A 26,126-nucleotide genomic window follows, 5' to 3' on the forward strand; every position below is an offset into this window, starting at 1 on the left:
AAAAAAAATATAAATATTATTCTACTTAATACAAAAATATTTTAAGAAAATAATTATTATTGAAAATTTAATAAATATTTATTATAAATTATAATTAATATAAAAGTATAAGCGTTTACTTTAAAATTTTGTACATTTAATAAATGTTTATAATACGAGTTTAGAAGTAACAATAAAAATAAAGTATATATCCTTTCAAATAATATTGTACATACTATAAGTAGAGTAACTAGTAAATATATTATTATGAAAAATAAAAAATTAATAATTAAGGATTTTCTTTAAAAAGTCACCATGATAAATAATAATTATAAAAATAATACTTTTGTAAGTAAGCAAAGTATATATTATTAATTTACTTTTGCTATAAAAGATGAATAATTATCAATATAGCAATTTTACATAATAAATTAGCAAACTGTATATGCTGTGATTAACAAACCCCAATCATAAAAGCTTAAAGTCAAAGTGAAACTAAACAAAAAATTATTTAATAATTTTGTTATTTAAAATTTTTTAATTCAAGTAAAATAATAATTTTATTACATGAAAATTTAAAATTTTAAATAAATTTTAAGAAATTTTAATTATTTACCGAAAAAAAGTTAATTTTCAAGTAGTTTAAAAATAATATTGCATGCTTGATTATAAAAGTCTTGTTAATAAGTTTTTAAATAAAATTTAACAAAATATTATAAACAAGTAAAATAAATAATTTTTATGTAATTAAAATATAAATACAAAAATATTACTTTTTTATAACACTTTCTCAATAAATAAAATCTTATATATTTATATTATATTTTTATATACATTAAAATTATGTAATTTTTTTTTAAATATTAAGAATAACTAATTGTAATATATAAAAAATTTCTTGGAGAGACCTTTCTGACAATTCACTATGGTGGCTTGCTTCTGATGCTTTTCGTTCCCTTGTGTTACTGAAGGAACTGTAAAATTTTTATATTATTTTTTGAAAAGATATATTTATTATTTCTTTCTTATTATCTTTCATGTAAAGAATATGGATTTAATAATTTTTTATATTTTATTAATAAATTGATTCACCGATTATAAATTATTTAAATGTGTCAATGTTAATACATTTGTTTTGTTAACACAATAAGTATTAGTAAGTAATAATAATTCTTATATTGTTTTGAAATTAACTTTATTTATATTTTATTAGACTATAAAAATTTTAAAATAATATAAAAAAATTTATAAGGGAAGTAATTATATAAGTTTATAAAGTAACATTTATAATAAAGAATATGACCATTTGCCTATTATAATAAGATGTAATAAAGAAGATATACTTTTATATTATATAACTAAATATTCTATTAAGTTAACTTAATAATTAGAAAATTTATACTTTTATTATCTATAAAAATAGAAAATAATAAAAAATATCAAATATCATTGTAAATTTCACTATTCTAATTACTTTTTGTTCCTTAAAAATATATTCGTTATGATTATGACTATTATTATGCGTGATCTTTTTAATTTTTACGTACTTATTTTTTTTTAGTTTTGCATAGTCATTATTATTTATTTATAGTATTATCAAGTATATAATAATTAATAACTTTTTTAATATCTATTCATCTTTACTTTGCAATTTAGAAAAAATTATTATTTAATCTTTTACTTTTGAAATATTTATTCATAAATTTTATTTATTTATGAAAGTGCACTATTAAACCTGCTTTATATTTATTTATAATATTCATTAAAAATGTCATTACTTCATTATTTTATGCTTTCATATATATTAATTCTAATAAGCTTTTATAAATTTCGTATTAACATTTCACAAGAGACTTCAAATATGTTAATATTATATATAATTTTAATATTATTATTTATTACTATTATATTCCTACAATATTTAAATTTTTCTATAGTTATGAGCTATACTTTTAGCGTCGACCAACTTTGTATTTCATATTTTAAATTTTACATTTAATAATTATATTTACGGGATATTATTTATAATTTCTTTTAAATTATTTATATGCTAATTGTAAATCAATATGTTAGTAATTTTTTATGTAAGTCATGAGTTAAATACATACCATTATTAATATTTATGAGTATTAATATTAATAAAGTTTTAATACCTTTCCTATAATATTCTTATCTACCAATTTGTTTATTATTTATTATCAGTAATGAATAATATTTATGTAAGTCATTAATATATTTAATGACATAAATACTTTAGTTATTTTATTATATACAATATTATTATGTTATATACTTTTTACTTTTCTTTAACAATATTCATTAGCTGTGTATTATACAGTAGCCGAGGTACGTTATTATATTATTTAGTATACTTTAGTTATAGTTATATATATTTTCAAATAGTTATTAACATAAGTACATTACATGTAATTATATAAAGATATTTGGAAAAGAACGACATACAATTGTTAGTCCCTGGGGTTTTCTCAAGTCTTCTGAATTTAAAAATACTGTAATATATATTTAGAAAAGTTTCATTTTATTATTTATTAAAAGTTACAATTTTGAAGTAAAATTATTAATGAAATAAGTTTTAAAGAAAACTAGTTTGTATGATTGTAATATTTTTATATAATAAAATTAAAATTCTATATTTTTTAGAGGAATTACGCCAACGTCGAATATTTCTTGCTGCTCAATTATAAATAACTACGAAGTTTTTAAAAAATTTAGAATCCCCACTCCTCTGTGCACAAAAAAAGGGAGCATTTCTCACTTTATTATAGAGGCTTGTCCCTCCGTAAAGCAGTAAACAGCGTGAAGTTTTTAGTAAAAAAAAATTAGAATGACTTATACTTGGAAAATTTATTTAAAAATTTTTTAAATTTTTTTTTTCATATATGTTTAGCAAAATTCCAACTGTGGATTTTCTCGTTATTTTGTTCACCTTTGTTGTTTATATAGTACTAAAATGCTTAGCATGTTTGGTTATGCTATATCAGTGCTTTAATCTTAACTTAAATGTGGAGCAACTGTAGTAGAGCAACTACACTTGCTTTTTTGCTAATTTAGTTCTGTACGCTCTAACCAAGAAGGTAGCACTTACCTTAGCACAGCTGTGTTAGGGTGGTATGTATTGATGCCCGCCCGCCTCGATTATAATCTACGTGCGCTATAATTCAGTAACTTCTGTGGCCCCCAGTTGTATTATTAACTTTACATAGAACTAAACATAATACCTGCTTATATTGTCCAACTTTGTATTTACGTGTTTTAAATCGTTTTCGCTTACTATAGTAGATACTAAAGGGAATGAAGTTCCTTAATTTATTGTCTCGTATATTAAAAAGAAAGTTGTGTTCTAGCTAGAACATAGTAACTAGTAAGTTGAAAGTAACAGCCTTATAAGTTAAAGTGCACTTGACTTATAATTAGACGCATTTAAAAAAAAAACATTTGTAAAATAATCCTGTACTTTAGCCGTTGAGTGCACGGCCTGTACTGAAAATTAATACTGCTTTGGGTTGTTTCCTCAACAAAATCATTAACTATTACGGAAACCATCCTAAACCTTTAAAACCCTTCAAGACGTTATTTTTAGTATTTGCTCGAAAAAGTGTGGAAAGACGAGTATTTTACTTTCGTGAAATACCAATCAAGTGACAACTTACGTAATAACTTTTGACATATTTGCCATAATTAAAAATAATATTTTGTTAATAAAAAATTGTTTTTTACAACTTTCCTTTATAGGGAGCATAAGCAAGAAAAGTCTACAAAGTCTACTTAAATGAAAAAGTTTTTAGCATTACTCCACCGTGTCTATGTAAATACCACAATATATGGTTTATTGACGGGGGGCAAGCATACCTTTTGGCAATCTGACTGCAATGATGAACCTTTAAAGAATGTTATTTAGTTTTTACCATAGCGACAGCTTTAAGGGATGCTGCCCGAACTTCCTTTTATCAGTAAAGAGACGTGCAAATATTTAAAAAAGTAAAAGACAAAAATAGCCTGCTTCACAACTTGGAAAAACAAAGAGCGCTAAGGGTTTTTACTATTAATGACGAACAGAGCAGATAAACCCCGAAGTAATCTAACAAAGTATGCTTTCTTCTTTTGGAGAAGTGAGTCTTATATAAAAGTTTACTTTAAAATAAGTGTTCTCTAATTAAAAAATTTTATTTAAATAAACCCTCTACACTGCTACAGGTATATTAAAGAATTAATCTACCTTTTAGCAAGGATAATAAAATAGGAAGGCTGCTTGAGAGAGAAGCGTAAAAATAAGCATTCCTTGGAGGCCAGGATCGCTTTCATGGCTTACATCCTTATCGTAAGCAAGCTGTTTTACTTTTCTTCATGACTTGAATTTTTTATTAAACTACATGACGCACTACAGCCAACCCCTAAATAAAAGAGGGCCTAATATACTGTTAGTCTGTTCAAATAGCCAAGAAGGCCCACCTAAAGGAGCTTACACTGTCATAACTGTCCCCAGGGACTGGAAAAGTGGGAAAGCTTGAGCTCGGACTTCTGCCATTCGACCTGGTGCGATGGAAAATCACTAAAAATCCACCACCGGGGGAGGCATTCTTAAGCACAAGACCCGAAGCCACCAAGAAACCGGTCATCACCACTGCCAGCCTGGCTACCCCAACTATGAGCTCCTCACACGAGGGAGGAGCCCCATATAGCTTGCAAATGCCTTACCAAGATCGCATTTATAACGCGGGCGAGGGTGAACACAATATTTTGGCTATAAATTTGATGCCGTTTTAAGAAAATAAAAATTAACACAAAATACTCCAGAATTGGATAAGTAACATTAAGCGAAAACACTATTTATGTTATAATACGTAAGAACTGCACGTCGATCTTCTTTTTTTTTGTCCTTGAGGGCCTTTGCAAGACTAGTTCAATAAACGTGCTACCTCTCTTTATGGCAAATTTATTGTTATAAGCGCTACAGTTAACCCGAAAGACCACGCGAGTGGGTGTGTTAACCAACAAAATTTAAAATAAAAAATATTACAAAATAACATGAAAGCTCATCAGTTAGCAGAATTTGAAAAATAGTATGAGTATACTATTTGTTAATAAAATGACCATTAATAACCTCAATTTGCTTTTAATTTTCTATCGTTGTTGATAACAATAAAGATGTTAAGGATAACTATTGCTGAGCAGTTTTCTTGCCGTTTTAAAATCCTCTACTTTAACTTCGAATTTGCTATAAATATGTTACTTATTTGCATGCATAAAACAATCTACAGCACGGTTTTTCGTGTCAACCTCACTAGTTAAATTCTACGCACAGTTTAACAAGTGACCCGAGGTTCTAATCAAAAAAAACTCCACAGAGTTTTTCTTACTTAATGTCTAAAAAACATGTCTAAATTTAGCGTGTAACTCTTTTAATGCTTTTTAAAACTAACTTAACATTAAAAAAATTGTAATTTTTAAATATGCGATGCAGCCTTATACGATAACTACCATACAGTCATAAAGGTTTATTTAGGGCCCTGTACTTATTGCCTTATTCAGTCTGTATGGCAGCCTTACCTAAGGAGGATCACGCAATCCCAACCTTAACCAATAGATGTTTGCACTACTTTTTACCACTTTTATAGGCTTCTGCCTAAATACATTTACTATGAGTAGCGAGATGGTATAAAAATTGGAATTAGTGTGCTCAAGGCAAAATATTTATCTGTATTAAGAGGAAGAAGACACCAGACAAATATTTCAAAGCCATCAGAGCTGACTTCCCAAGGTTTCATATATTAAATATCATTAAGTTATAATTGACCTTAAAATATGGTTATAAAGAAACACACAGCTAAGCTATGGAGGCTGTGGCTTCTTTCGAACACACGCCTCTTCTATCCGGGTGTTCGTCTCTCAAGCGTTTTTAAGAAATTTCAGCATCGGATTAAGCCTAAAGAAAAGTTACTAACGCCCCTTAATTTATTAGTAATACTTAATTGCATAGATGTTAAATATCAAATTATAAAAATTTTTTAAGGGTGTTTAGAGAAATCTATTAATGGAGTAATGAAATTTTATGGAAATCCTCCTACGACCCTTTCGACTTTACTGTATAATAAAGGTCTAAATCTTCTTTATCATCAACATAGAGAAGTTATGGCATGTTGTTCAATGTGACTACAAACAATAAATGGAGTAAAGACATTTGTTGTAACTGCGTTTTGTCATATACAAAAATAAATAATAATGATAGAGAGATATCACTGTGTACCAAATCGTTTTTATTTTTTAATTATTTTGAAAATTTATATATATACTTTGGTTTATTTACTGACCTATATTTATTAAAAATTAACGATATATAGTATGTGCACACCAGAAACTATTAACTATATATACGTTTATATACTTAAATTAGCTTAACACGTTTTTTGTTCCTTTTTGATTAAGCTATTTCAGGTTAAATCGCCAAGTCAGCAACCTTAAATATAAATTTTATTTATGACCTAAAATTTGCGCTTACCAGAATTAACGAGAAGCAGTTCGTTCACTTTAAACGAAAAGTTATTGTCAGTATACGACTGGATCTCTATTAATTGCCTCTAATCCCTTTTTTAGTCTCTTTCTACGAGACGAGAATATAGAGAACGCCTAGTAATCAACTATTGAAATTAACACAACGAAAACATCGCAGTAATAATTATACGGATATGCAGCAATAGCCTGCTGTAGTTCCTCTCCTGTGTGAAGGAAACACTTTTTTTTACATTTACAAAGTGGTCGTAATAACATTAGTAATACTACCATCCTTCATATTTTTCGGCTGACCACATAATTATCAAAAGCTATTTCGAGTTTTAAAGTTATCAATTACCTAATTACTGACCTATAAAAGTGCTGAACTTATGGACTCCTAGAATTCAACCACTGAAGGTTATTCGTATGAAAAGTATTAGAATAAAACAAAAATTTTTTCTTTGACGCTAATTCATAATTTAAAATTTAAGGTTTCGATATCAGTTTTACAAGTTTTGGGAAAAAGTTCTATCAAGTCTTCACGGCGTTATTTAGTCATAGTCTTCTTTCTGCATCTCTTTTATGAAGTGTGCAGACGTGGGGTAACCATGATTCTGCCAGCAATACAAAAACACATTGTTCCTTCGCACTGCTCTATTCGAAGGGCACACATCGCCTATTATTCGGGTTGTTCTATTTATCGCCTTAAAAATTTTCACTTGCGTAAACGTTTTCTCCCAACAACTCGCACCATTGCATCTTACCCCTAATAAACTAACTATAACGCACCAAAAGGTAATAATAGAAGTATAAAACTTTATAAAAATATGAGGTAAGTAGAAAGGCAATATCAACTATAGATGAACTAACAAAGCGAAAGGACTAGAAAAAACTCAAGAAGAACAAGCAGAATGATCAGAACAGAATAAAACAAATAAGACGCGACCAAATAAATTATAACAGGACCCCTTAACAAGAAAGGGGAACCTAGACCATGAATAAAATAAACAAAACTTGTGTAACTCCTCGCTCATCTAGGACACTGTGTGTGCAAAAAATACCGATAAGTGGCCAAGTGCACTATATAAGGGATTATACGCAAAAAACTAACCTATTCATCAGCAACACATACATTTACCTGAGTAAACAAGAAATCACATAAACTATTATCTGAAGCTAAATCAATCACCATGGTAAACTAATTATCTTTAAATAAATTGTTTTTAAATATTTTGGCAGGAAATAATTAAACCAAAAATTCTAAATAAAACTAAACATATTTATTAGATATAAAATTTAATTTAAACATAAACGGAAAAATTTTGATGTCCCTTTGTAAATTTATAAATGGTTAGATTGGTTTAAAACCCATATCCCTTCTTTTTGTTCTTGCCATCCCTGTTTTTGGTGTTATTATAGGGCCTCTTCAGGTTACCACTGTCTATTTCAATAATTATTATTTTGACAAGTCGGGTGGCTGGCATAGCTATAACAAAATTATTTACGAACTTAAAAAAATTTATATAAGTTTTCCACTATGCCATACCCGTTAAAAAATACCTAGTCAAAAGAGAAAAGATCTTAAATAAACCACTACACATAATAAAAGTAACGTACCTAATTAAGAGATTCTGCTGGGGTCTTCATATAAATTTAAGATTATAAAAACAAGTTTATACGCAACGCAACCTCAACTATTTTATTACTTTGTTAATTCTAAACTCCACTTTGTGTAGTCCAAATTAAATAATAAAGGGAAGGATAACCATAAATTCTTTTAATGAATTACTTCGCGTCACACCCGACAGACTTTCACCCTTCGAGCAAGTAAGTTGTTTTAAGGTCTTTATACGCTGCTTGTGCACGAATAAGCCTAATTGGCTCTTTCATGTTATTTAACGCAATCTTTAATCTTAATCTTATCTGCCTTCATCTATTAGCCATCATCAGAGCTCATTTTCCTGGAAGTGTACGGCGAACACTACAAAATATTTAGAAATACAGAAACTTTAAAGTGTGCAAAGGGAGTATGACAAAAATTTTGAGGAGGCCATCAGATATGGGAAATTGAGGTTATTAACCCAAAGTAATTGAAAACAAAAGACCAAAAGCAGAATTTGTCTAAAAAATTAGAAAAACCACGCCGCGCCTTTCTCAGCTCAGCTTACGTTAAGATTGTTTAAAACTAAAATAACAAAAACTTTTAATGCAAAGCTGACAGCGTTGTTCTATTTATTTATTATGCTACTATACTTCTGAGCAGCAGCCTTTATATAAAAAAAACAAAGGAAATTTGGGTTCTATTTTAACCTAACTACTTGATTGGGATGTGTTATTCTTTTGTTATTTAAATGAGTGTCTACTTAAAAAGCCCTCTTTTATGGTATTTATCCTATCCTATAGTTTACTCAACTAAAGCAGTAATTATACTAACCACTGTAGTATTTTTTATGACCTCTATTTCGGTTATTTATGACTGTATAGGCTCTGAAATAATTTTTTAACTCACTAATCACCCTAACAAAATTTCCAACTGTAAGCTTCAGTAATTAGTAATAAGCCTACGCAGCCTCTTTCTCATATTTTTAGAACAACTTTCAGGCTATAACATACTTTCTCTCGTGATTATTACAAGTCAACTACAAAGGACTTTGCGTTGTAACGCTTTAGCCTGCAAAGAATTTTGGTACACTAGTCCCCTATCAACTTTAAAGAACACCGTGTAAATCTATAAAACTTTTTGAAGTCAAAGGGGTGTTATTAAGCCAAAAAAGGTAAAGGGGTTTTGCGTTGATTGTACGGTTGTGTAATCTAGTAGCACATGTCAACTGACTTTTACCTGTTAACCTAAAAATCGCTTTCCTTAGATGCTTTATAATCAAAATTACAATTTGGTAAAGCACTGACACTTAAAAATGCCACGTGCCCACCTTAAGTTCTTCGCTTAGTTATTCATCATATATAACACTGTCATACAAAAGCCAGGTCCAACGTTTACGGGCCCTACTAAGTTTTTATAATATATGGCTATTGAGAAGGTCAGTTCGAGCTTACTTGTCCGGCGGTGGACGCCAAGGTGCCTCGCTAAATTATGTATCATAATACTTATTAATACTAATCGCACCAACAGTAATTCAGTTGCTCGGGGATGGCCTCCGCCCCCCCCCCGTCATATGAAAAGACGGAGAAAATTTGACATACTAATAATAAGAAGCAATACTTAACTGATAACTTTATTAAAGTTTGTTGCCGACATATAGCTTAAGTAAAGGTCCTCACCGGAAGATAGTACTCAGCCGAGTCGGGTCGGGGAAGCAAGTTTTCTTTTTCTAAAAAGGATTTAGGGAAGTCGACTAAATTCCCGCGAATCTTTTCCAGTTGTTTCCTAGCTGAGCTCGTTTTATAAAATTTTAATGATAGACAGCGTTACTGTTTTATATATCATATAGTAGAGTAGTCTTAGATAATTTTACAGTATGAGTTTAGCTGGTTAGCAGAAAAAAGAGATATTATATATATGCAATTATTCATTATTTTCTGCTCAAACTTGTTGAAATAAAGTAAGGGCATTGTGGTTTTCAGGTCATTAAGTACACCACAGTTGAATAAGAATATCATCAAATACAATTATTATTAATTTTAATAAAATTTATATAGTTTGATAATTTATATGTAGCAAGTTAAGAAACGACCATTAAAAAAACGCAACGTAAAGAGAAAATAGAGAATATTATATAAAAAAAGGCAATAATAATAAAAATAAATAAAGTAGATAACCGGAATTCTTATCGGATATAGAAGGAGGGTGAGAATTTCTTCTCCAGAGCTCCAGCTAATAAAAAAGTGACCATGTGTACATAACTTACTAACGAAAGTAATAATTTGCAGCAATTTATATTATTCACTATCTCAAATCAATTTGTTGCCAAATACAAAACTTAAAAGTTATTGCAACGTCAGAATGCTTAATTATTGAAGTGCTTACGTCCGTCCACGTTTTTATATGATTATTAGGAATAGAGCGGAATACCTGATATGAGTAATAATTATAATTATAACGATAATATAACGTTATACGTTATCGTATATCGTGGTGTTTTCTCCTGAAATTTTATTCCAAATGTTATAAAAATCATCGCTAACGCAATCAATGCATACGTCGTCCGAAAAACCCAAATGTTCCGCAAAAAGTTTCTATAAATAAGTATTTTTATTATTGTTAACCTCATTGTTAAAATTCCACCATTCTGAGGGCATGAATGGACTTTCCCACTTTGACAAGTTTACCATTAAGTTTGATTTCTACTAATTCATTATCCTAAAGTAATAGAGTAATAAGAAAAAAAATTATAATAAAAAAATAGTTTGACAAATTATCAACATCCTCGGAAGTCAGAAAGAAATATAAATAGAATTGCAGAGAAAGAATAAAATTATATTTAAAATAAAAAAACAGGCGTTTGCTAGAAGTATGTTAAGCAAATATAGTTTTGCTATTCCAATGGCACTAGAATGCTGATAAACTGTAATAATATTAACGATAATTATTAGTAGGGAGGCGAGTCCGGAAAGTCGATATCGCTTTAATTGATAAGTAAACTCTTGCTAATAAACTTTTACTTCGCAGGTATAAATAACGTAAACCTCTTTATATTAAAAAAAACAGTGCATAAAAAAGTTGGATTACTTCAATTATTGCGGCTATTTCACTGTCGCGATTCCCCAATAAACTTCTGTCATTAATATTAGCAGAACCGCAAATGGCCTATACATAAAAAAGGGGAAACTCACTATTGCTGCGACCCTACAAGTATGCAATAAATAACAAGACTAACTCTAGAAAGAGACTAGGTTGTAAGTACATACTTTAGATTAAGTTTATAATGTTAAAATATATAAGCTGACAGGTACATATGCCCCAGTTAAGTTTCGTAATAAAGTTTCCTTATGTAAAAAAGGTATAAACAAGAAACAAGAAACCTTCTCGTCGTCTACAATCATGAGTTTGCTGTGAATGTATATTTGGTTTTCTATAAGAGCGTCGTAGAGGACGTCCCAGCGCCTCAGACAGTTGACGGCGATGTACTTGGAAGAGTCTCCCACAAGAGCGTCAAGCCTACAAGTAAATATATACAAAATCTATTAGAAGTAATATTTTCTTAATAAATATAAAAATCATCGTTAAAAGTTATCTATTTTTACAAAAATGAAAGACATAATAAAGTGTGGAAAGCGATATAGAGAATAATTGCAGTGAAGTTCCATGAAAGTTTTGTAGCAAGAAACCTGCCCATCAGAGAAGATTTGCCACGTGTAAGAGACGCGTATTGCCAGTGCATTATAATGGTAGTGGAGGCAGTCCCCATACCAATTTCTCCTTTTGGGATTATTACTATTATTAGCTAGTGTTATATAAGCAATGAAAAAAAACCTTCGAAAGCAGGTATAAGAGGAAGCAGTATAAAAACACGGAAGCGCTCATTGTTTTCTGCTGCTCTTTTCTAAAAAAGTATATATCGACATACCAAAAAAAGGTTAATAAAAACTTTTTTACCACGCGTTCAACAATTGCATTAGCCACGAGGTTTTGAACGTCACCTCCGCAGGATATGAAGAACTTTAAAAAAAGTAGTGACACAAAAAGATTAATATATAATTAACTTTTTAAGTAATTGCTATTATTTTAACGGTTTTACATAAAGTATAAGAAAGGAAACTATAGAATCCTTTAAGTTCATAAAAAAAGAAATAAGAAATAGGCCTGGCGTGCCTGGTTTTCAATGTATATAAAGTGCTTCGCGTGTTCAATTAAGCGAAGATAAGCGCTTTGTATAGATTTTTCGGTGTCGATGCCGCATGACCTTCAAGATGGTATAATAAAGTTTCACTATTACGGTCTGCGGCGGACGTCGAAGTTACCAAGGCCCGCACGATCGAAGAACTTGGACAGTAGCACAAGTAAAGTTTTTTATAGGAAAATCAGAGCGTATCGCAGGAATGCCCTCAAGCAAGGACGCCGCGCTCTCTACCGCAAACTGTAGATGATGCGTTAAAGTACAAAACTTATTAGTATGTAACAACTGATAAATATTAAGCATACAATTTAGTACAACTATTATATAAAAAGTTGCCTTAAAAAGATTTATTGTAACAAAATATGAATTAAAGCAGTGAATCGTTAATGGCACGTGGTGCATGTGGTGAGATCCAATGATATAATTACGTCTAACTTCGGCAGCAAGTAAGGCACGGCTTCATCATACTTGTATTTCTGAGTTTTCACGTGGTTATATCTCTATCAAGGCCAATAAGAGACTTACCTCGGGCTGTAGATGTAATAAGCGATAAAGAAAGTCACTTGAATGAAATGGCGAGCAATGTCACGTGAACTTTGACCAATCAAACAAATAGCAAGATCATGCCAGGGCAAGCGAGGCTGAGTCCAACGGTCGAGACTGTCCATGTCCCACTTGCTTAGGTCATAGAAGTCCCGTATGAGCGGATTGCTATAGTCCTTACCTGCAATTAGAGAGTTGAGAAACTTTAATGGTTCCATAACTACAAAAAAGTACTTTCAGCAGATAATAAATGATAGCGCAAAAGTTGAACTATTACAAAAGTTTTAACAGTTTCAAAAAAAAAACTTCTTAAGAAAGAAGTTGCACCGTATGAAAAAGCAAATGAGGGAACACCCCACAAAATGCCGGAGAGTCACGTGGTCAGACCACGAAGCCTACCAAACAAACTAGGTCATGCTGCTGTCTAAGTATACAGGCCCACACGCTTTCATAGGTCGCAGCGACGGGGCCAAATAATAAAGCCTATAGCTACTACCTGTGGAGCACTTTATAATAATATAATATTATGTCTATTGTAAAAATTATAACACCAAAGTTATACCGATCCAAGTAGGAGAGGGCTTAACTAAAGGCTTCATTCTCTATTGGTTAATTATACATATTAACGGCCCAATAAGCAACACAGGTATAAGCATTGTAAAAATCAGTAACTATTAAATTTTTTTTAATATATTAAGATCTAAAATATAGAATTTTCATTAAATTAAATTATTTAAACAGTATAAAAGTAGTGTAGCTTCAAAGTTTAATAACAAACGCAGGAACGCAATAAGTTAACGGGGAGCTCATATTTATGTTAATTAGTATTGCTTTCCTGTTTTATTATTAAGAGTATGAATTTGTTTCAAAAAAAAAAACGAAATAAAACACTTTCTTTTTATATGCTAACTTACTATCTACGGAGTAATACAAAGAAGTTAGATACAGTTAGTATTAATAGTGTTAGTTATACATGAACAAAAAAAAGAATATAAAAAACAATTATAAATTATAAATTTTAAAATAATTTTATAAAATGTTATAATATAAACATGCGAACTTTATAATACATGTATTCAATGTGAAGTACGGAGTCGGACTCAACAAACTGCTCGTCCTCGCCTCTTAAGAAAAAAAATTGAAGTAATATTACTTATATTATAACAAAAATAATTAATTGTAAACGTTATAAAAATATAAAAATAGTTAATAAATATTAATCATTATAACAAAAAAACAATAGAAGTAATTTATTATTATAATAAACGTGATACATAGATATTGTATTCTTATAAATCGACTAACGCATTTTATTAAAATTTTATAGATAGAAAAAATACTTGTTATTACAATCAAAGCAAATAGGAACGACCGAATAGTCTTTAAAGTTTATAGTATTTTCATATTTTTTTATACTGCCCACTTTTGCTGAGCTGCTCCGTTGGAATAAAATAAAGGAAAACAAAACTTGAGGGAAGTGAAGGGCACATTTATTAAAGAGAAATAGACTATTATAAAGCAACGATTGGTCACGTTTTTTACACAGCAGAATAATTCATTATGATAAATGAATAAAACTACTCATCAAGCAATAATCCCAGAAAATACTCTCATCATAGTATTTTATAAATTTAATATCAAATAAATTTTTTAAAACTAAACAATGAATATATAAAAAATTGTTTTGCGGTGTTTCTTTTATTTATAATTTACAAATAATAATTAAGAAAAAGAAATACTGAGCATCCATTGAAAATAATATAAATAAATATATCGAAATTATTATAAATAGTAATTAAACTGAGTCTCAAAAAACGGTTAATAAAACGTTAATAGCGCAAATTCAAGTTACGACTATGAAAAAGTAAACTATAATTATGACACCGAAGAAATTTTCATACTTTAAAAGCTTCACTTCCGATTTCAATGGCTTCTCAGTTTCCTGTAAGTCTTCAATAGTTATAATTCCTTCGTATATATAAAAGTACATACTAAGTGCTGCTATTAGTTCGTGTTTTTAGATTAGCTTTCAAATAAATATTTTAAGTCGTGAATGACGTGAAAAGCAGGCAAAAACCAGTTTTATTTAAAAACTCCAAAAATAAAGCAACGCTTTTACACTCTCAACTGTAAATATGTACACGGGCATAACAGTTCGAGCAAAAGAACTTTGTGGATAGCACGTGGTCCACAATAAATATAAGTAAAAGCCTTTTTCTTAAGATTTTTGCTCTAACCATAAGAAAACTACATTTTATATACGAAGCGAAAGTGAGAAGCAGGATAAATTATAGTCAATAAAAAACCTTTACAGGTTAAGCTTTTGATATTGGGGTCGGAAACAGAAATAACAAATAAGAGCTCTTTCACTCCTTTATCAAGTTTAATCCTGAAGAGCACATCAAGAATAATAAAAGTTTATACGAAAAAAAGAAAATCCACATAAAACTTTAAAAAAATTTTCGTTGTACATGAAACTTAAATGTAACAAGTTAACGGTGCGGGCATAAGTAAAATGCGTGTGTTCCTCGAAAGAGCCGCAGAGGATATTAAGTTTTGCTTCGATAAGCAGGTTGGAATAGTCATAAGCTGCTCGCATAAAAATTTGTTAAGGACAGCATCAAACTTTATAACTATTTTATAATAACTTTTTAAAACTTTAAACTCGGCTAAATTTGACTGCTTAGTAATGTAGAAACAAAAAAAAATAAAGTAGTTCATAATATATGATTTTGAAATTGATAAAGTTTTACAAAGTCATTGATATGCTTTCTATTAAAGCAGTTATCATTCTTAATTTATGAACCTGTCACGCTTCATTGTTCATTATAAAGTTTAAAATTATTATTAAATATAAGACGTTAAAACTTAAATTTATTTAGTGGATTACTTTATAAACTTTTTATCACTCCAGTAATTCTCAAATATTTTAAATATATTCAACTTTTTTCCTATCACCTTAAATTCATTATAAGCACGTGTTTGCAAATAATAGCATTAAAAGTTCTAAATACTCTTTTTAATCCGTTTGTACAGCAACTAAATAAATTTGTTTATCTTCCGCATATTTTCTTTTTTCTGTTTAGTGTTATTATTAACAAAATCTTACACAAGTGTGCTTAGAACTTTCCTTAAGATAACAAATACCAACATTTGAAATAGAAAAAGCAATACTACAAAGCAAAAAAATATATTTTTTTCATTGATTGTGCACAATTGTTTTTGAGTAAAAAGAAATGATCGAGTAGTAATGCAAACTAGAAAGTGCGCCCCCATTAGCTGGCATTGAGCTTTGCAGCATTTCCTTGGCATCGCGTCATGTTTAGTGTAAGCAGGTCTTACCAGCTTATCAAGTTTATTTCTATGCGCGCATGCTGGTTTAACGCATTGAATAGGAAACGCCTCAAAAGCTGTTGAAGCAAAAACTAATGCAAAGTTGAGACTGAAATATATTCGATGTTATTTTACTTTTTAGTGAATATAAAATTTTTCATTATTTTTAACTTCAACTTAAAAAAAAATATATATAAAACAATCGGCGAAAATATAGTGAAGGTGGCAAACTCGTTATCTAAATACCGATTCGTTCTCGTTGGTTCATTATCTACCTTTAAGTTTATGTATTCAGCTAAAACTGAATTATAATTTTGTGTGCTTCTGCAATAGCTAAAGCACAGTATTTCCATTATAAAGTTTTTGTTATAATAAGTGCCATAATAAAAGTTATTATAAACTGACTGTGGAAGAGTAATCAATATTTATATATAAGAAAAACCAATAATATATTTTTTTTCTGCCCGAAATAAAAAGATAGAAGAAAGTTAGTAAAAGTGGATTATAAATGGTACAAGAAATCGTGTGTTCTGTATCTCTGCAAGATTCACTATTTTTTTTGAAGCCATGCATTAAAGTTTCCGAAAACAACGACCTTCATTAAATTAAAAATTCAATAAAAATGGTAAACCCGCTTAGGCTACACATAAATAAGTGTGAATAGTTTATAAAAATTCTTTTTTACTTTCTCACGCTTTGTGCCATTGATGGCCTAATGGGATGTGATTGGTGCCTTCGATGTTTAAACGTTTGTTGTCCTAAACAAAATACATCATAAGTCACGTGTAGAGAAAAGGTAGATCTCCAATGAAGTGTTACTTATTAGTTCAAAGTAGCAAGGGAATATCGAATCCCTAACACATGCTTGGATAAAGAAAAAGCCAATAAAAGGCGACACTTCCGAATACAGAAAATGGATAATACTTGTTAGTGGCAAGGTTTTTGTATTGGACGTAAAAGTTTTTATTAGCTATTAGAACATCAATGAGGGGCCAACGTTTCACCGTACACAATTTGTCTTTTAGCGAAAATGTTGTAAACGCGGAAAAAATAGGCCCCCGAACATTAACCAATAACTATGGTGTGAGAAAGTCAAAGAAAAACACGAGTATCCTTATACTATTCTCAGTGATAAAAGTTTGAAACAAAAAACTCTACTAGCTTAGGAGTTTTTTCCGTAAAAACACATATGACAAACTGCAACAAAAATATCCATTCAACCAATAACAATAACTTTTATCTAAAAAAAAATAAGAAAATATATATTTTACTTTCTGAGCGGTTTAGTTCGGAACTTGAAGATTCTTGTGCGGTTTTTTCGATTTTATCCGAACCTCGAAGAAAAATAAAAGGGAGTTGTAAGTATTCTCTATTCACTTTGTCATAGTGTTAAGTGTTTTAGTACTCAATAATGTATACTATACTCTCGTAATATTAAAGCTACCAACAAAGTATAAGGCTACGAATAACAACAACACAGTTGTTAAAAACTCGAATCAAACGTGTCTGTGGCTTGCACGTTGTAACAAACACGCGCGCGCAGTTATATAAAAAGTTTACCATAACTTCTATTAAAAAGCCCAATAATAAAGTATAATACTTCGTGAACTTTTTGGAGCGGCAGAAGAGGGGGTGTGACGCGTTTTCGGCGCTTTCGAGTTCTTTGATAACCTGAAGTAGAGAAAAATAACTATAATAATAGGAATTATTAATAAAATGGAAACGAGCAAAACCCCCAGGAAGGCTGATTGGTGTTCACCTTTCCACTAGAAGGAAGAGGCCCTCAGAAATATAACGACAATAACAGAAAAAACAATATAACAAGAAACTTAAACTACCGGAAGAGAAAGAACGGCTGTGCAAAAGAGACATTTTCTTAGAAAAAGAGCCACGTGGGTCTATGAGAAAAATAGTACCATAAGACGTATAAAGTAGGATGCAATAGTGAAAGAGAAGATAATAAAAATAAATATATAAGTTAGATAATATATATTAAAAACTAATAAATAAAAAACTTAAATAAATATATATAAAGGAAAATGCATGAACAAGTTTCCGTAGAGAGTAAAAGTAAAAAAGTATTAAAAAAGATAATATATTAAAAGTAAGTAAGTCGTAGGCATAAACTTATGAAAGAATCAAAAACCACTACATATTTAACTGCATTAAGTATTATAAATATAAAATCACCTTGCTTTTGGTGCTGGGAAAGTTGAACAACGTCGTTGTTGTCACAATACCGAGTAGGAGAGTATCTTTTACTCATCACTCGCTTCCGTAGCAGTTCCCAGTTTCCTCGGACTCGCTCTTTTTTTTCTTCTACTCCCAAAAAAAACTAGTAATTATTTTTCTATAAAACAAAGCCAACATAGAAAAGTTAATTAAAAAATCTCCAAAAATTGCTAAACCAACATGTTGAATTTTTTACAGCTAAAAAAAAGGCGTCTAAAATTTAATATCCAACAAAAATAAGCATTTAGAACTTCCTTGATGTAATTTTAATGGTAAATAACTGCCTGTCAAAGTTTTTAATGCCCCACAAAATTGGCGAGGGGCCGTTGCCCTCTACGTGGATGTTCATAAACACAACCAAAACTTTGGCTCCAATCATTTGATTCTCTCATTTTATAATGCGACCAGCGCGAAGCCGAAGTAAATATGCTCGACCTCAGCTCGACGTAAATAACTAGAAAAACCAAGCGCGTAGCAAAGTTGTTAATGAAAGCCGAATTTGTCTTGCAGGTGACGCGTTAACCGCAACATTTATAAGTACAAAGGCATGTTAACTAATCAAAAAATTTAAAATGAATCTCAGAAGATTGCTCATAAGATAAGAGAATTGTCTTAGAAGTTGTTGGACGCACAAAAAAATATAGAAAAATAAAATATATTACTTTTAGCCATCTCCGAGGAATTAAATTTTCCAAAATTAAAGGACTTCTAGAGAAAAACCATTAAGATCATAGGCATTAGTACCAAATATAAAAAGTAATGGGCCGCCTCACTATTGAATATTAATAAATAATAGGCGGTCATCATTGGTTAACAAACCAAATCTACAGTGGCGCAAGTTAAATCGCTACCGATTACTATACTCGAAAATTTACAAGCATGGGAGTCACAATAATAAATGATCATCTATTATAAAGAAACCTTTCGAGAACTGATTTGCAAAGGAGGCAGCTCCGTAATTTTAATGACTATAGAAAAACACGTTAAAAAATACTCAAAATGGGGTTTTCGCAATTCATAAACAAAAAAGAGTTGTAAGCCCAACAAAACGCTAGTTTTTTCCAATTATATCCACTAATTATTTAGCGCAAAGCATAAAATTAAAAATGCAAAAATACTTTTTATTATAAGATTTGAAAACAACGACTCTTCCTCCTCGTTCGACATTGGCTGGTACAAGTCAGTGAGCCCTGACACACAAAAATAATATAGAAAAATGCTAGAACCTCAGCAACAAAAATAACATTTATGCTACCATGCTCATGCGTATCGTATCTTCCAAAGCAGAGATCCATCCCACCAATGAAAGCAATGCTATATCATAAAGGTTATGAGTTAGCTATTCATAATATTTATAGCAACAAGCACAAGCGCGTCCTTCCCTTTATTATTTTTCTAATTAATGTCTATTTAACATATTTTTGCTAATTTATAAGTTTTAAGATGTACATAATAATAATAAAACACATGAAATTGTATTGCTTAAAAGTAACGATAAAAATAAAATAAACATATTATGAATAATGGGCACATATTATTACGAACGAGGGTACCTTTGGTCGACCACGCATATTTTTTCATGATGGGCCCACAGCCAGACACCATCAGGTGGATGATCCGGACTTCGCAAAACAGAAATGTTGGGATGCAATGCTTTTAGTGTTTCTTTAGAATATAAACTAAAAATAATTACTTATTACTAAGATACGAACAGTGAAGTTCAAAAAATAGTATAGTTGCGCACCCACAAGACTTTTATGCATATGAAAAATTTCTTAAGAATATTTATGAATTCAAAAATTGCGTAAAATGTAAACTCAAATTATAAATAAAAGTATGAAGAGGTCATACACGTGGTTTCAGTATGCACTTTCATTATAACTACAATATTTTATTCTCTTAATACAGCTAGTTTCCACAGTTCATAAAAAACCTGTCAATAGTGAGCGCAAGCTCCACATTTTTATACAGCAACACATGAACTTTGACCCCTCCTTCGGCTTTACGCGCCAAAATTCGGTCTAACCTATAACCTTCATGGTTACGCGGCGGACGTTTTAAATAGACTTGGGGAGAAAGAAACCAGTCTTGCAGAAATAATGATGATAATAATAATTGCTTATTAACATTCTGATGAATATCATTAATAATATTGAAAACCTCCAATAAAAATTTCATTCCTCGCGGCCGATAAGGCGACTGCAATGGCTTCAAAGTACTCCTCACCGTCAACAAACCTAATAAAAGAGTCGGGAACATGCAATAAATAATAAGCAAATATACAGGGGCTTAGCTTATGAAAAAAAACATAAGATGGGGGTACCATTTGACCAGATTGAGCGGTCTAACTGGTGCAAAAGAGCAATATGGGTTACGATTGGTCCATGGAGACTTGTCAAGCAGAATGGAAAGTTCCTTATAAAACTGGTTGGAATTGTATCTAAAATAATAATGCACAGCGATGAGCAGAGAATTGAGTGAGGATTAAAGTTCCTGAACATATTGAAGAGAGGACCATAAAAGTGAAGCTACTTTTATAAAATAAAAACATCACGCGTAATAATATATGTATATTACGTAATTCATTACATTTAGTACCAAAACCAAATTATTAAATTATAATATAATAAAAACAATTAGTAAACGTGACAAGACAAAAACTTACAAATCCTTAAAATTAACTTCGAAAATGCGGTAAGCATTAGAAAAAATAACTTCTTTTTTAAATGATATAAATGTTAGCTAAGAAAACTCCACTAATTTTATAATAAGTACGCAACTGTAGCCTCGCGCTCCTCTGTTCCCACTAACTTTTACAGTTGTTTCGCTAGTTTGCATTAAAATCCGAGAAAAAACAAAAATATCAAACAGAAAACAACCTATCAAATAGAAGAACGCCGCGAATTTCAGTAAGTTTATTGTTGAGGTACATTACATAACTATCTTTTATTATAAGCCAAACCTTAAGAGAAAAATATCAACACCAGCAAAACAGTGTTTGGAAAATAATGAAGTTAATAAAAAGACTCAAGCCCGCCAGTATTAAATTTTCATGTAGTCACGGTGTCTTACTGGCCTATAAGGCAACCAGCCTTGCTAAGCCGTTAAAATGGTATGCTTTATAAAAAATACAGCAAATATATAAACTCAGCTACTAATAGTCAGCCCCAGTATCACGTGCACAATCTAGTCAAACAAAATTCGATTCGCACCATCGAAGAGAGGCGAAGCACGGATTGGTTCTTTTACTACGCGTTTGCTAAAAACACTTTTTTTGAAGGCAAACGCCAGCGCGGTCAGCACGTTATATATATATATATATAGAAAGGCACGAAAAGTTTAAAAATTTTAGTTGCCCCATTATGTTGTTGCCACTACCAAGAAGAAAATTTTTTTTAATTTTCTTTTAGCAACTCTATGAATATTGCTTTACTTTTTTGATTTATTTTTAATTATTTTAATAATATGAATTATAAAAAACCTTTTTCCGCGCTTTACAAGCTAAAAAAGCGAAACTGCCACGGAATCGGTAGCCACCGCTGTTCTTAGATACTAACCCTTAAACGTACGTAAATATAAATATTGCCTCATACTATGAATACGAAGCAATAAATAAACCTTCAAAGTTTTTATTTCCAAAAGTATCTAAAAAGGAATATCTGGAGATGCCAAACCACTAATTTTATAAAAATAATGAAACCTGAATAGAAAACTTTAAAATAATCAATTATTTAAAGCAAATTTAAAGCATTTTTACAGTAGAGTCTTAAAAGAAATAAGGTGAGACGAACAATAATTATTGGCTAGTAGAGCATAAAAAGTATAAGAAAAAAATTCTACAAAGAAAATTAAAATACGTAACAAATACCGCTAAAACTTCTGGAACGGACAATATTAAAGGATTCGATAAAACTTGTTGCAAGTATTTATAAAAATTATCAACGGTGGTGTGGAGATCGTTCGCCCACGTGCGAAGTCGGTTAGGCAATTTTGACTGTTGCTGGATATACATAGAAGCAGTAATGTTCACATATAACCATGCACAAGTAATGCACTTCATATAAACTCAGAAATAAGTCACAGATGTGTAAGAAAGGGGTGGTAGAGTAGTATCAATTAGTTAGAAGTTAAAAGACTTTAATTAGTAAAAAAAACATTTTAAACATTGGTTTTTTTTTTATATAAGACTTTAAAAATAGAATATAAGAATGTTCTATAAAATTAGAAAATTGTATTATATATTATACCAAAAAAAATTCGAGGGCGTCTATAATAAATACTATTACATACAACTTTACTAGTTAATAATTTCAGTAGCATTAGCTCCAAACATCACAAGATTAAAGGTTTTAAAGGTTTTATACCCTTTCATAAAAGTAAAAATATAAAAAAGTATTAATAAAGTACTGGAAGCTTTTTAGACTCCATAACTTTCGTAATGATTTTATGTAAATCATAAAAAGCACTTTCTCTTTTATTGACCGACCAAGAGAGGGGGCCTGGTTTAATAAATATAATTATTAGTAAATAATTATAGAAATAATATATAATAATATATTGGCTAAAAGATGAACAAAGATAAAGGAGGATTAAAAAAAAACCAATAAATTAAAAGTAAAAAAACAGAAAAGAAACAAAGCCTGAAATACCGTGTTGTAAATGTACCACATAAGCAGTGTAATTATGAAGTTCTTTTATATTTTTGACTTGCTTGGCCTCTACATTTACTACTGTAACGGGCTCCTTGTAGGCTAGCTTTAATATATACATATAAAAGAATTGAGCGTAGGTAAACAGCCTTAATTCTTCTATAAGGCAATATATAGTTATATAAAGGCATGAAAATAAAAAAATAAGGTGACAGATATATATATTACGTAAGGAATATGAGCGTTGTCATTGTGCTGGTCTTTTAATTAAAATAAAATATTTAAAAACAGCTGAAAGAAGAGCAAGCAAGCAATGAAAAGTAGTAAAGTTAAAAAAGGTTTCCCTATTAGTATGAAAAACTTTTAAATTGTTTATGTAAACCTTCCGAAAACTGTGCTTCAGAATCTACCCGCAAATAATATCCACGATTACTATTCATAATTGAACAGTACCATCGTTATTACACAGTAATAACACAAGTAAAACAAACCTTGGTTTGTTACTACCGTTAGCCGCTACGGCCATCTACGTCCGTACTTTTTTGGCAAATAGCTTGATTGACCCATACGAAAAGTATAGGTAGATTCTTCATGTACGCTGCTACAAAATTAAACGAAGTTATCGGTGGCCCGGAAGCTCTAATACAAGCAGACTCTAATTGCTTATTGATTAAGAGCGGAAAACATTGTATAGTACTCCTAATTCTTGTGGCAAAGGTTTTAAATCTATAAAGCTTCGTAAGCCTGTGTTATCGTCATGACAGCCTGAGGTCCCCAGAGAGAGAAAGGTCGTCAGGTTTGCAATTTAAAGGTTTTAACGAAACCAAATCTTTTAAAAAAGTTACTCTTACTAGCACAAAACGACGCATGATCATTTAACTTATAAAACTTGTTGCTTTAATTCTCCTTCGCGAGCTCTTTGACAACCATGTACGATAAAGCTGATAAGGAAGTAGCTGAAACTACTACGAGCCCTCACAACTAATTGAGGGACAAGCATTACATTTTCATTTCTGACTTATAAAAATCAACTTCGACTTAACTATTCACAGTTTTTAGGAATACCTAACAATGTATCTAATAATATATTACTGTTATTAATCAAAATGGACTTAATATTTCCGCAGTTTGTTATATTATTGATAAATTTGTTTTTTCTTTTCAATAAAAATATGTTGACAACTAATTCTTGGGAAAAACTAATATAAGAATCAGTTAATTTTTTAAACGGCGGATCTTTGCAACAAATGAAAACAACTGTCACGTCAACAGTATACAATTTTGTTGGGTAACTCTCCGTCAGATTTAGTCAAAAATGCTCCGAGGTATAGCAACAAGCAAGGACGTGCGTAAGGTAGTTGTTAAACAGTACTGCCAAGGCAATACCGCTTATGAGGGCGCTTACAAAATCAAACGTCCCAAAACACTATCGAGAAAAGGAAGGTGTTAAAGTTGAAGGTCAAGAAAGCAACAATCTCATTTATAATTGTGGAGAAAGGGCGACGAAATACGTTACGAGAAATTACGGAACAGTGAAATGAAGAGTTAAGATTTAAACCATCTCGTGCATGTTGTAGACAATAATTATACAAATCTGGTCTAAAATTTTTTAAGGTACGGCACAAATATTGTGTACGTTTTCCGGCCAAGGGTATTTTTTTATTACACGAAGGCAAAAGAATAACCACTTCTCATCAAGATTAAAAGAAATATCGAAATAACTAACAAGGTTAGTACTAGTATCATAAATGCGTAATTGGCGACACTACTTTGACCCCAGTAACAGGTACTGTTTTGAAAAGAAAAGGAAGTAAAAAGTACTCCGCCCAAAATAAATAGACTTGGAAAAGAAAACATGTTAAAAATGAGTTATTAAGGAAGTGGACCATTGGCAAAAAAATTATTAGAAAAAGCCCGTTAATATTTTCAAAACCGTTTATCAAGTTAAAATTATGTGTACATACAACTGACGAGGCTACATTAATTCGAGGCTTCAGTTTTTAGTGTTGGCGCCAGCTATTTCTGTATAAAGTTTAATTATCTTACAACACGGATTTAGAATTTGAATAACTGAGAGTAACTAATTATGTCTATTAGGTGCTTAGTATACATATAAATATTACATTAGCAAAATCACATAGGGTTTCAAACTGAAAGTGATAAAATTAAAATTAACAAAAGTAGGGGCCCTGATATTCCAAATCGAATGCTAAATATCTTCTTCCATGGCTGTTGTGTACTTTTTAAAACTAATTAATTCAGTTTTTTATCAGGGTTACTTTCCCACAAGATGGAAACAATCAGAAGTTCTATTTATACCAAAAAGTAACCATACTAGCGACTATGCTAAAGATTGTAGGTCATTTAGTTTACTTTCGTGTGTTGACAAAACTGTTGAATCCATAATACTCACCAAATTTAAAAAATTCGCTAACTTTACAAATTTACTCCCCCCACACCAATTTGACTTTAGAGGAGGACATTTTACAACACAGCAAATTTTAAGGATTGTAGAGAACAATACAAAAGTCCTTACTTACAAGCAATCAACAGTTACGGTATCTTAGATTTTGCAAAAGATTTTGATAGAGGTTGACATGAAGGACTTATTTATAAATTAATTATAAACAAATTACCAGAGTATCCCTTTGGCGTTGTGCTATATCCATTTCTTCGCAATAGAGCATTTGTCGTATGAATAGGAGAAGACTTGACCGTCCCCAGGCACTTGAGCTGGGCTTCCTCAGGGTTCTCTACTATCAGCTTTATTATTCTCGCTATATACATGCGATAAAGCCTCGCCTACCTGCAAAGTTTCCCTAGCTCTATACACTGACGACACTGTCATACATTGTAGTTCGAAATAACTGCATTAGCTAATAATTATGTGCAGGCTTTTCTTTATACATTTTGAAAAAAGGTTGCAAAGTGGAAAATTACGATAAACCCTACTAAATGCCATGTGATGGTCATCTCAAGAAAAAAGCAAAAAGGGAAGAATTAAAGCTCTAACTATATTGCAAACATCTCTTCTTTGGTGCAATCAAGTAAAATACTTGGATTTATTATTGACTTTAGACTTAAC

The 26,126-nt window shown here is 30.5% G+C and overlaps 1 protein-coding gene and 1 long non-coding RNA gene across 2 annotated transcripts; both read right to left on the reverse strand.

The window, feature by feature from the left end:
* Positions 1-9,750: 9,750 nt before the first annotated feature.
* Positions 9,751-21,324, reverse strand: LOC135145828 (phospholipase D2-like). The gene is made up of 37 exons (XM_064077966.1): positions 21,272-21,324; positions 21,173-21,219; positions 21,058-21,109; positions 20,716-20,832; positions 20,553-20,629; positions 20,326-20,479; positions 19,946-20,071; positions 19,648-19,706; positions 19,511-19,582; positions 19,314-19,360; positions 19,055-19,100; positions 18,351-18,479; positions 17,999-18,058; positions 17,894-17,942; positions 17,761-17,831; positions 17,432-17,494; positions 16,846-16,918; positions 16,676-16,755; positions 15,299-15,416; positions 15,134-15,216; positions 14,729-14,795; positions 13,888-13,951; positions 13,390-13,429; positions 12,848-13,008; positions 12,713-12,784; positions 12,409-12,524; positions 12,260-12,350; positions 12,044-12,106; positions 11,921-11,990; positions 11,776-11,866; positions 11,470-11,605; positions 11,177-11,254; positions 10,733-10,807; positions 10,567-10,683; positions 10,475-10,519; positions 10,267-10,321; positions 9,751-9,878 (listed from the first exon to the last, which is right to left on the reverse strand). Exons 1-37 carry the CDS (start codon positions 21,322-21,324, stop codon positions 9,751-9,753), a joined length of 3,045 nt encoding a protein of 1,014 aa, XP_063934036.1.
* Positions 21,325-21,885: 561 nt separating this feature from the next.
* On the reverse strand, positions 21,886-22,429 carry LOC135145823 (uncharacterized). The gene is made up of 3 exons (XR_010283574.1): positions 22,261-22,429; positions 22,011-22,068; positions 21,886-21,950 (listed from the first exon to the last, which is right to left on the reverse strand). It is a non-coding gene; the product is annotated as an uncharacterized LOC135145823 (long non-coding RNA).
* Positions 22,430-26,126: the final 3,697 nt, after the last annotated feature.

This window comes from Zophobas morio, unplaced genomic scaffold (assembly GCF_036711695.1).
Source record: "Zophobas morio isolate AGI-343-1 ecotype UQ-CSIRO unplaced genomic scaffold, CSIRO_AGI_Zmor_V1 ptg000191l, whole genome shotgun sequence".
Classification (NCBI taxonomy): Eukaryota; Metazoa; Arthropoda; class Insecta; order Coleoptera; family Tenebrionidae; genus Zophobas; species Zophobas morio.

What these genes read in the sequence shown, in the direction of transcription:
- LOC135145828 (XM_064077966.1), bottom strand. Translation starts at nt 21,324, where the DNA reads ATGTACCTCAACAATAAACTTACTGAAATTCGCGGCGTTCTTCTATTT. An exon ending in CGCTCCAAAAAGTTCACGAA is followed by an intron (nt 17,495 to 17,760) that starts GTATTATACTTT and finishes TTTTTCTTCGAG; the next exon opens with GTTCGGATAAAATCGAAAAA. An exon ending in ACTTGCTGCCGAAGTTAGAC is followed by an intron (nt 12,525 to 12,712) that starts GTAATTATATCA and finishes CATCATCTACAG; the next exon opens with TTTGCGGTAGAGAGCGCGGC.